Here is a 12553-nt window from a genome sequence, read left to right on the forward strand (position 1 = left end):
CGTGTTCTCATGTAAAAATATTCTGTGAAACGCAGAAAGGAGATGAACAAAGTCTTCAAGAGTGAAAAGGCATACAAAATAAAGGTGCAAAGTACTTCTGCAGGTGAAGCAGCGTGGGATTGCTACTCTAAGTACCATCTACTTTGGGATCTGGAGAGAAGGGTGGCAGCCTCTCCTGGCAGCACTTGCTTTCTACTGGAAGAGGAACCATTGAGGAAGGCCACAAATGGCCTCTGAAGGAATGATGTCAAGAATCCTCTTGGCCTTCCATGTGGCCACTGCTGAAACCTAATGATAAAAGGAGAATCAAGAGGAAATTGGGGGCTTCCCTGGTGGTGCAGTGGTTAAGAATCCACTTGCAGGGGACACAGGTTCGAGCCCTGGTCCGGGAAGATCCCACATGTTGTGGAGCGACTAAGCCCACGTGCCACAACTACTGAAGCCCGCTCACCTAGAGCCCGTGCTCCGTAACAAGAGAAGCCACTGCAATGAGAAGCCACGCACTGCAATGAAGAGTAGCCCTGGCTCGCCACAACTAGAGAAAGCCCGCGTGTGCAGCAACAAAGACCCAACGCAGCCAAAAAAAAAAAAAAAAAAAAGTAAATAAATAAATAAATAAGAGAGAACTAATTATGTTCTGCAAGTAAAATGTTTAAAAAAAAATAAAGAGGAAATTGGGCTAGAAGGAGGAGGAAAAGATGCATGTTTGAATCCATGCGTGTCTGAGGACTGGAAGAGGTAAGTAAACAAAAGGCGGGGGCGGGGGTGGGTGGAGTGGGATGGTCAGAAAGAAAAGAACCAAGAGAGGAGGTTTTCTGGAAGGAGTAGGTGCTACAGATATAAACATACGGAGTACCACCAAATATAAACTGCTATTACTGAAAATATTTAGGGTATCACTCACTCTGGACACCTTACATGCCCAGAAGTTTTAATGCACCAGAAGGTGGGAGTATGCTGTTCCCCAGGTGATCAAAGTGTGTCACCCCAGATTTCCAGAACTCAACTACAGAGCAAACTGATCTATTGTGAACAGAGCTGAGAACCATGAAGGATGCAAGAGGGCCACTAAGAAGCTAAACGAGAGGTTACAAAATCCATGTACTAAAGCACATGCATTTTACTCAATAGGAGACCCTTTATAAAGATATTTATTTTATGTGATAAATAATTTTATTTTAACTGGTTTGGTTTGTCATCTGTTTCCTAAGCCCATGGTAGCAAATTAAAAAGAAGAGTCAAATAACGGCAGGCACTTGAACAGTAGTGGCAAATAATGACAAAAAAGAAGGGAGGAGATAATTATAAAACAGATTTGAAAAATGGCATAAAGTGGTCAACTAAAAAAAAAAAACCCAAAAGACCAAGGTCCCCAATTGAAAAAATGATCAGAGAAAACATAGATAATAAGCCCTGTTTAAACACACACACACAGGGACTTCCCTGGTGGTCCAGTGGTAAAGAATCCACCTTCCAACGCAGCGGATTCGATCCCTGGTTGGGGAACTAAGATCCCACGTGCTGCAGGGCAACCAAGCCCGCACGCCGCAAACTACAGAGCCCATGCGCTCTAGAGCCCCTGCTCCACAACTAGGGAAAGAAAACCCGCATGCCACCACTAGAGAGAAGTCCCCACGCCGCAACTAGAGAGAAGCCCTTGCGCCGCAACGAAAGATCCCGCGTGCTGCAACTAAACCCAACACAGCCAAACATAAATAAAATAAATAAATATTAAAAAACAAGTAAACACACACTAAAAAACTCAACCAGAATTCTAAAAAGTGCAAAATTTTAAAATGCTACCTTTTTACCTATTAATTCAAAAATATCCAAAACTGTTTTATTACTCAATGATGGCAAAGAAGTAGTGAGGTAAGCACTTTCATACACATTTTAGACACTGCTAGAAAATACTTTGCAATATATATGAATTAAAAATTTTTTTCAACTGCTATGGAAAACAGTATGGCAGTTCCTAAAAAAATTAAAAATAGAATTATCATATGATCCAGCAATCCCACTTCTGGGTATACATCAGAAAGAATTGAAAGCAGGGTCTCAAAGAGATATTTACACTTCCATGTTCATTGTAACATTATTCATAATAGCAAAAAGTGGAAGGAACCCAAATGTCCATCAGTGGATGAATGAATAAGCAAAATGTAGTACATGTACACAGTGGAAAACTACTCAGCCTTGAAAAGGAAGGAAATCTGTCACAGGTTACAATATGCATGAACCCTGAGGACATCATGCTAAGTGCAGTAAGCCAGACACAAAAAGACAAGTATTGTATGATCCCACTTATATGAGGCACCTAGGGAGTAAAATTCATAGAAACAGAGAGGAGAATGCTGGTTGCCCAGGGCTGGGGGGGAGGGGAAATGGGGAGTTGTTATTTAATGGGTATAGATTCAGTTTTGTAAGATGAAAAGGTTCTGGATTACACAACAATGTGAATATATTTAACACTACTGAACTGTACACTTAAAAAATAGTTAAGATGGTAAATTTTATGTTTTGTGTTTTTTACAATAAATAAATATTTTTATACTCTGACCAAAAATTACATTTTTAGGCATCTATCATACAAAAAAAAATAATAATCTGAGGTAGAATCAAAGATTTACGTATAAAGGTATTATCACATGTGTAATAATGTAAAAAGTAAAATCAACTTAAAATGTTCTACAATAGGTAAATGGTTAAATTAAAACTACAATATGGAATATTATGTGGTCATTAAAAAGGATACTTTCAAACTATGTGAAAAATGCTCACAATGTTATGAGGAAAAAGCTGGATACATGACTATAAACAGTATCATCCCAATTTATGTTAAAAAAAAAAAAGTAGGAAGGTAAGTAAGTAATCATAGATAATCTTTATGTGAATAGAGGCACAGAAGAAAATATACTAAAATGATTTCAGTGGCTATCTTTGGCTTGTTGGATTATAGGTGCTTTTTCTTCTTCTTTATGCTTTACCACATTTTCAAAGTTCAACAGTGAATACATATTATTTTAGAATCAGAAAAATATAAAAGTTTTTTTAAGCAAAATTAAAAAAAAAAAATTTAAACAGACACAGTAACAGAAAGCTCAGCTGCCTGAGATCACAGGGTTGACTGAGCAGGTACTCAATAAATGCTTGTTAATGGCAGCTGGGTCAGCACCTGAGGGAGGATGGTCAGGTCAGGTCAGGTCCATGAACCACATGTAAAGCAAGCTGGTGGTTCCCAGAAAAGAAGATGAGGGTAAGCCCCTGGTTCATGCCTCAGGTGGAATAAAGTACACTCCTCTTCTTGTTATTCTTTACTTATCCTTGGTTTGGACACAGAAAAAAAAAAAATGGAAGGAATGGCTTCCTGCTTTAAAGAGGAAAAGTAGGATGTCCTGAAACAAATGTTCCACAAACAAGGAAAAGAAATACCTCCCTTCTGACAGGCAAATTAACTCTGAGTATTAGGCCAAATTCTGCACATAATTAATTAATTACTTATTTAATTAATCAATTATAAACACACATAAAATGTAAAAATAATTATCCAGATAAGAGAAATAAAGTCAATAAGAAAAAGATATGACAAATGCAGAAATAAAAAAATCAATATATAAAACAAAGTTAAAAAGCAAATACTCACTGATTCACTTGCAGGTCCTCAATTTCCAGAAGAACTCCTTTTTCATGTAGTCTTGCTGCTGTGTATTTTAGAGAAATCTTTTTGCTTTTCTTTCCTTTCATTTCCCTAGGCTTTTTGGAGACCCTGTAAAAATCACATTATGTCACTTTCTATAGGTAGCTATCTACTATGAATCTTTGTTAGTAACTCAAAGATATGAGGTCAGAAAACAAACTTCCCATACACAAGCGTAAGTAATAAATCAATTCTAAAATAGGCAAATAAATGCTAGGATTTGCCTAAGCAATATCTCTGCAAAACAGGGAAACATTACTAAATTGCTTTTGTCTTTGATTTAAATTATACATTTGAGAACACACGATGAATTTGACAGTGTCTGAATCCTTCTATGTCCCTCTCAGAACCTAAGCACCTAAAGTAAGTGTGAGGGCTTCTAAGGCCAACCTGAGGGAACAGTACTGAATCCCAAGGGAGTCACTCTAAGCCCCTTGGCTGTGCAGAGAAAAAATAAAAATATTTTAGAATACGAAATTTTTAAAAGCATTTAAGCCAGCATAGCAATTACAGAGGAATGGGAGCAAGGAAAAAGAAACAGATGTCAGAAGGCTGTTGGGATAATCAAGGCAAGAAACGGTAAGAAGAGTAAGCAAGGGAAGAATACAGATGAATGAGAATGGTATCTGGGACTCTCAAGGGAAGGGTCTCAAGAACTGGGGCAGAAAAGCTGGTAGTTGTGTAAAAGGTAATAATCCCTATGGCTGGCAACTGAAATATCTATCAAAATCACAACTGCACAAAAATCTTAACCCAGCAATTACATTTCTAGAAATTTATCTTCAAAAACATGCCTACATTTGCAAAATGACTTATGTACAAGAGGTTATTTGTGGCAGAACTTTTTATAATAACTGGAAACAATGTAAATGTCTATTAATGGAGAATTGATTAAGCAGTTATCTTTATCTATACAATGGAATACCATGCAGCCTTTAAAAAAGAAACGAGAACCTAGCTCTGTCTGCTTAGAAGGCCTGAAACAAAAATGATTCTGTGGCACTGAGCACATCCGGTGCCTAAATTTTGGTTTCTAAATACCATTCTTCACTAAAAGGAACCAGGGATGCTTGGAGAAATAGCTAATTCCAAGCCTGGGGAGGGAAAAGTACAAATTGAACCAGAAACATCTTGTGCCACAATGTCAAGAAGTGCTCAAAGAATGATGGGGACATTTCAAAAGGACACAGGCACCAACTCTGCAAGCTGGGTTAGGTGGACCTGATCTTCACCACTTCACAACAGCCCTGCCTCACTCCATGAAGCCTTCAGGGAGGGAGAGGAAAAGCACAGACAGAAGAGTAAGCAAGCTATAGAGAGGGCAAGCTGATGTGGCAAAATGTTAAATACAGGTGAATCTAGGTGAAAGGTATATGGGTGTTTATTGTTCTATTCACTGAACCTTTCTGGGGTTTGAAAATTCTCAAAATGAAAAGTCTGGAGTAAATAATAAGCTAACTCTTCTAATAAGCAGAACCTGTGCTTAATCACTTCACCTCTCTGGATTTTCAATTTCCCTCCCTATAAAATGGGCAGGTTGAATGGTTTGTGGCCAGCAACAAGGAGGCTGCATCAGATCTTCCTTGGCAGCTGAAAAAAAATCATGGTCTGGAAGGCTGTGTCCAGGAGGTGTAGAGGCCAGGGAATCTAATTGTTTATGATGTTCCTTAAGTGATTTTCGAGGCACAACCTGGTTTGGGGGCCACTAAATGATCCCTTTCCAAGATTCTTTAATTTCTAGGGCCAAGAAGATATTTTGGAACGCAGGATGCTTAGAAATAGGCATCCTTGAAATCCTCCACACATTATTTATTTACATCATACCATAACAAATGGAACTAGGAAATTACACAAACGATTAGAAGACAAATAAAGGACTATTGCAATAAACAGATCCAGTGTGTTGTAAGTAAAATTTTCCTATGTGACTTCAGTTGCCTCTACTTCTTTTTCCCCTGACATTGATTCTTCAAAAAAAAAAATACTCACTTGCCCTTGCTGGCTAAGTTATCCAAGCAGGTTTTGATGTAGCTTTTATAGTAGTCCACCTGCTCTCCATAAAAGGTGGCCTTAGAGTTCAGAGCAGCGTACGTCTGCTGCAGTTTCACCAGTTCAGCCTTTCTCCTCTGTCGGTATCTCCGCTGATTCCGAATATCCTGAGACATAATTATTAAAATTACAAAAATAATATCATGTGCTTCTTGAATCATTAACACTAGAACCCAGCAGCGCTTAACTTTGCCTTGCTTGACCACACACTTTTAATAGACAGCAATTCTTTTTTTCTTACTCATCTCGAAATTTTTTAAAGATTTTTGCCCATGTATCTGGAGAAAACCATAATTCAAAAAGACACATGCACCCCAATGTTCACTGCAGCACCATCTACAATAGACAGGACATGGAAGCAACCCAGATGTCCATCAACAGAGGAATGGATAAAGAAGATGTGGCACATATATACAACGGAACACCACTCACCCATAAAAAAGAACGAAATAATGCCACCTGCAGCAACATGGATGGGCCTAGAGACCATCATACTAAGTGAAGTAAGTCAGACATAGACAGGCAAACATCATATGATATTGCTTATATGTGGAATCTAAAAAAGTTAGCAATTTTATGTTCAAAACTTAACAAAGAAATTCAGATCTCATCAATTTTTTCCCCATTTCTATTTAATGAGGCAGGGAAATGTGTTACTTTTACAGACCTCCACATTCTCAGAATTGACTTGCAAAGCTGGTTTAAACCTCTTAAATATGTTGTCAGGAGAGGGAGAAAAAGATAACTTTAATATAACAATTACCAAGCTTCCAGTTGTGCATGGTGTGATCTTAGGGCGACAGCAGAGAATGCCTAAACTTCTCAGCCTGCGCCAGAGCCCCTTGCTTGAGAAGATTCACACAAATCAAGGACTTGATGATCAACTTGAGGTCAATTTATATTTCACAGTAATCATTAAAAAGATCTGGAAAAATTCTTTAAGGCCAAAGACAAACTGAGACATAGGAAGCTCTAATTAAGGTCTTCTCCTTACTAATTTAGGCCATGGAATAAGCCATCAAAGGGCAGGCTAGGACCTCATGTTGGAAGAGTCAGAAATGACTCCCCAGAGGAGAGGACTCTAATCTCCTCTCCTGAAGGTATGTTGAACTGAAGGTATGTTGTTACCGGAACAGCTACTGTCTCCTCACAAGCCTCTGAGACAGCTTTAAACGTGGCCAGGCCATCACTGTCCCCCAAATGCCGTACCCTGGCAATGTCGTTGATCAGTTCCTGGTATCTGTTCTTTGGGTCCACGGTGCCAAGCTCTGTTAGCTTCTTCAAGCCTGACTGGATCTTCTCCTTCTTCTCCTGAAGAGTGAGGTTGCTGTCTTCCTTTGCAGATTTTGACTTTTTCATCTTGTCAGGAGTTTTGGCATCACGGATAGCACGTCTCTGCATGGCCCTCTGGTGTTCTGCTTCCTACAGTAAGAAAAAGAAGTTCGTGGCAAGGTCTCCACACTGAACCACACCTGAATTTATAAAGCTCTCAAACTCTATTCTGGGGGACTTCCCTGGTGGCGCAGTGGTTAAGACGCCGTGCTCCCAATGCAGTAAGATGCTGCGCTCCCAATGCAGGGGGCCTGGGTTCGATCCCTGGTCAGGGAACTAGACCCCACGTGCATGCTGCAACTAGGAGTTCACATGCCACAACTGTCTGACTCCAGTTTATGCATGCAGCAAAGGAGCCTGCGTGCTACAACTAAGGAGCCTGTAAGCCACAACTAAGGAGCCCGCCTGCCACAACTAAGACCCGGCGCAAGCAAGCAAATAAATAAATATTTTTCTTAAAAACCCAACAACAAACAACTCTATTCCAGAAATAGAGGGGAACAAACTTACCCCCACCCCCGACAACTGACAAAGAAACTGCATGAAGCAGAGGCAGCTCTCTTTTCATCTAGAAGAGAAACATCTATGAAGTCAGATGTTGGCTTTTTAGGGCTTCTTTCCTGGACAGGAGATTGGACTCCACTGGGTACAAAACCCCTCGTTTTTTCCCTATCACACTGGGGACATGGAAATCATTTAATTTTATTTGAAACCCGGCTTGATGAACGTTATAACCACACCAATGCAACACCAGTGGTCAGTAAATTCTTGCTAATCCTTTTTGCTACCTTGTCCCAGCTGAATCACACTCAAGCCTTCCCTCTGCTTTCAAACATGCTGCAAACGCCAGTAAAGAGACCCTTCTCATATCTGATCTCTCTCCTAGTCACCAACCAACATTTGTCTGTTACGTTCCCACCCAACAAACGATCCACACTTGCTGTTGCATTCTTTCAGCACTTTCCTCGCAGTCTGGCTTCTCTCACCACCAATTCTCGTTACCATTCTGCCCATCCCCAATCCAGTGCCTTTTCTTAGTTGTTGCCTTGATCATTTTCTCCACACTTTTTCCTTGCCCTAAGCATGGGCTGGTACCTCCAAGTGGCCCATGGTCATTTCTTTGTAAGTGTTCTCTCTCAAAACTTCAACGATCACCTCTATGCTGATAGATCCCAGCATATGGCTAAGGCTCTGGTACCATATTTTGAACTGTTTGTACTGGGGATGTTTACATTTGGAAAGGTTTGTAGTTCAGACTTGTAATTTTTCCCGAACTGGAGCAATTCCTTTCCCAATATTCCCTTTTCTTCTAATGTCAAAACTACTCTTCATCAGATAATGCAAAGAGCATAAACTGGAGTCAGACAGAACCCAATTCAAGTTTGGTTCTGCCACTACAAGTGAATGATCTTGGGCGACTTATTTAACCTCTAGGGGTCTTAGTTTTGTCATCTGTGAAAGGAGGATGAAAAGACTCACCTCATAGGGATAGTGCAAGGATTACAGGAAAGAACACAGGTGAAAGCACCAAACTAATAGCAGGTTCTCAGTAAAGACCAGTTCCTTCTTCCCTACTTCAAATTTCCTTCCAAGTTAAACCAGTTGCAGTTACTGGTTATGCCTCTTTTCCTGCCCCTCACACACATCTAATGAGTAATTAGTCATAGCATCTAAAAGCTGACAATTCATTTAAAACTGGTTTTCAAATAGTCCTCCGTGCAGCCTTAAGGGCTTCCCAGGGATGCCACGAGTCCTGGAGGGTGGGCTTCCAAGGGCCCATCCCCAGTGCTGCCAGAGTAGCTCCAATTTTATCTCTTTTATATGTTGGGCTTTCAAATACATTGTTACTTAATGAAAAGGATTCCCATGCTCAAAAAACTGAAAACAAATGACTTGACTTACTTTTCTCATTTTATAAACATGAAACAGGAGCCTTAAACATGACCCATCCGTCCCTCCCCACTGCCGTGCCACCCCTCACCCAATTGGACCTGGAACCCTATCACACACACAGATGACTCAACTACCATCTGCTCTGACAGCACTGCAAAATTAATCAATATCAAATGGTCCCAAAGGTTACAAAGGCCCTTTACTCCTATCTCTCTGGTGCCAAATTCCTAAGTTTTGGGTTCTACATAATTTGTCCTCACGTTTAATTTCTCACTACTCACCCTCACCCACACCTTCATTCTAGATATGTAGGTCTGGTCACATCATGCTCTGCCCTCCCTTGTGCCTCTGTTCACAGGGACTCCCCTGTCTAGAACATCCCTCTTGTGGCACATGCATGTTCTTTGTAAGCTTGGTTCAAGTCCCATACCTCCCTGATGCTTTGCTCCTCACTGGCCTCTTGCTTTAATTTCTAGCATTTTTAGGGCCAAAACCACAGTGAATTTTCAATGGTTTTCTAATTGTTTCAGGGACATATGTCACACGTCTCCAATTAAGTTCACGGAACTTAGGAGCCACATTCTATTCTTTTCTCCTATCTACCAAGGCACTTAACAAAATTCTAACTATACAGTATTCAATAAATTACTGGGCAGACTCACTGATTCTGCCTCAGGTTACATTAAAGCACACAACACAGACTGCATGTAAGTGCCAGTGAGCTTTGTGCCCTAGAAACAACCACCTCGGGATTTAGGAACCAACAACTTTCTCAATAAGCCCTAAACGCCACCACATCCAGGCCCACCTTCCAGTGACCACCTCTTGCCACCTATGTCCCACCTCCTCAGCCCTGTCACGTGCCTATCACAGGAGCACCTATGCATCTTACTGTGGTACATGGTAAACCCCCAAACTTTACCTGTTCACTGGCGGCTGGTGTTTCTAGGATTTCAGTCAAGGTCTCTCCCGGCTGGAACCGGATGACATCCACAATCAAACGTTTTGTGCTAAAAGGATATGTGGGAAGCATTTAAACGTTAGCAGGTGTCCTACTTCCTTCGAATGGACCTCAACAGGAGCAGAGCAAACACTACCTCACAGAGTCCCACTGGGCAGCCCTAATGCAAGGTACGCAAAGTCCTAGGCTTACTTACACAGCTATGACAGAGTGGGTACCAAGGTTAGGATTTCCAAAATACAAATTCATTTTAGCATCTTATTAGCAAATAAGGCAAGTAAGCCCTGTGTCAAGTATAATACATGAGGTGATTGGAAATGTATGAGGTTTAAATGGCTGAGATGATCATTTTAGGGATGAACAAGAGGACTCATTCACCAAGACCAAGGGATAGAAGGGATCACTGGGTTACATTTACTCCGTTCCTCCTCCTTCCAATACTCACTTCAGTAAGATGGTCCGAGCGTCCATTTCTGCATTCTCATCTCCAGGCACATCAAACTTGTTGGTCAGTGTGAGAGACACTTCTGTCTTAGCCAGTGCCTCCTTATTTGGGTCATTAAAATTGCCAGAGCCTTCTCCTAAAGTTTTGGGAGGGTAGAAAGAATCAATATTGTAAACAGAGGAGACATTGGAGAGCAGATAATAATTCAAGTAAAAGATAATGCAAGTTTAAGAAGGTAGTTGAATAAGCCTATATGTACACTGTGGTGAGGACACATTTTACTGAGAAATAAAATATTATGCCAAATAATAAACGTAAAGGATCCATAACAAAATAACAAATGTTTGAAAAATCATTTCAACACTGTAACATTTCTCTCTCAAAATACTCTGTTCAGGGACTTCCCTGGTGGCGCAGTGGTTGACATTCCACGCTCCCAAATGCAGGGGGCCCAGGTTTGATCCCTGGTCAGGGAACTAGATCCCACATGCATGCTGCAACTGAGAATTCGCATGCCACAACTGAGGAGCCCGCCTGCTGCAACTAAGGAGCCTGCCTGCCACAACTAAGACCCAGTGCAACCAAATAAATAAATAAATATCAAAAAAAAAAAAAAACCCTGTTCATTTCCTTTATGGGACTTATAAATTTCTAGTTACATGATTATATGTATCTATGCATTTTAAATGATCTCTTCCACTGGACTTCAGTTCCTAACAGACAGGGATCACATCTGTTTTCTTCCCTGATGTGTATTCAGAGCTTGAACAGTGTAGAAACAGAGGAGGTGACAATTACAGCACTCCTGCCAAGCTCCCCTCTCAGCTTCTGGGCAGTTAAGTCAGAACTTTACCTATTAGGGATTCAATGGTGGGCACATCGCCAAGGTCATCCAGCAGCTCATGGATTGGATCATTGTGTTCCGGGGCAATGGCGTCCTGGTGATCTAACAGGAGCTGCATCCAACATCCAGGGATCAATTCCATTCACACACTCAACCCACTAGCCCCCATCCCCATCCACAATGCCTAACAGCACAAAAGAGGTTAGATAGCAAAACTCCCATATTCAAAGAACTGAAAAACCAATCCTCAACAAACTAACCCATATAAACAATATGACATATAAAGCAACACACTGGCCCATGATGAATGACATATGTTACGACATATGAAGAGGAAGTACTGGTACTCTCTCAACCTTACAGATATAAAGGATTTAAATGTACCCTATATAAGAAAGAACAAGGAAACTCACAGACTTCAATATCCAAGTCATCAATATTCCCTACAACCAGTTCAAATGACTCACATTCATACTTTTACTTAAAGTTTCCAATATATAATATCTTTTAATTCAGAAAAAAAGTGCATCAGATCAACATTATCATTATTTTAGGAGTATTCGGCAAAGCCTTAGGAAGCTATTACCCCAGGTGACGTCGTCAGAAATGACAATCCCTGAAATTTCATTTTATTTCCTTTCCCCCTTGGGGAGGGAAAAAAGGAGTACCCAAGGGAAAATCACTCAAAGGTGACATAGAGGAAAAAGTTGGTATTCTAGATCATGTTAGAAAAGTAAGACAGAGGGCCAGGGTAAAAAGAAGGACCAGTAAAAACAGTATTTTATCAAGTCACTATATCAGAGGTCACAACGGAGATTCTGAAGCCCAGCCATGGGGATTCTGATTCAGCTGGCCTGTGGTGGGGTTCAGGAAACTTCATTTTTAATAACTAGCCCAGATGATTCTGATGCAGGTGGCCTGGGGATCACTTCAAGAAAGTTAAGAATAATAAGCAAAGGAAGATAAACAACAAGGCAGATGTGATGTCAGTAAGCTCAAACTGAGATCTCTGGCTTCCAGAGATAGTAGGCAGCAGCCGGAGAAGGCAGTTAAGACAGAGCAATGAAATTAAATCATTAAAGAAAAATACTTACAGTGTGGGTGTTGATGATTTCACCAATGGAAATGTAGATCACAGGTTTGGTGAGGGTCACTAAATCAGAGTACTCATCCACATTAAATTTATCCTGAAGCTCTGGGACATCACAAGCAGTTTGGAAAAACCGTCTGAAAATAAACACAGAAGCCAGGCCCCAACAAGTGACACATGTGTGAGAAGTTGACAAAGGACATGCCACAAACCTCTGGGGCAGTGAGTTCAAACAGAAGCCA

General features: G+C 40.7%; 1 protein-coding gene across 1 annotated transcript in view; it reads right to left on the reverse strand.

Moving 5' to 3' along the window:
• IQGAP1 (IQ motif containing GTPase activating protein 1) overlaps positions 1 to 12553 on the reverse strand; it is a 100601-nt gene that overhangs the window by 4652 nt on the left and 83396 nt on the right. The window contains exons 30-36 of the mRNA XM_082388249.1: positions 12316 to 12448; positions 11231 to 11333; positions 10378 to 10513; positions 9894 to 9981; positions 6956 to 7168; positions 5687 to 5853; positions 3644 to 3766 (exon numbers count right to left, since the gene is read on the reverse strand). Of these exons, the coding sequence (XP_082244375.1) occupies positions 3644 to 3766; positions 5687 to 5853; positions 6956 to 7168; positions 9894 to 9981; positions 10378 to 10513; positions 11231 to 11333; positions 12316 to 12448 (963 nt within the window). The remainder of the gene's footprint in view (positions 1 to 3643; positions 3767 to 5686; positions 5854 to 6955; positions 7169 to 9893; positions 9982 to 10377; positions 10514 to 11230; positions 11334 to 12315; positions 12449 to 12553) is intronic.

The sequence above is a fragment of the Balaenoptera borealis genome, assembly GCF_965194805.1.
Source record: "Balaenoptera borealis genome assembly, chromosome: 3".
Taxonomy (NCBI): domain Eukaryota; kingdom Metazoa; phylum Chordata; class Mammalia; order Artiodactyla; family Balaenopteridae; genus Balaenoptera; species Balaenoptera borealis.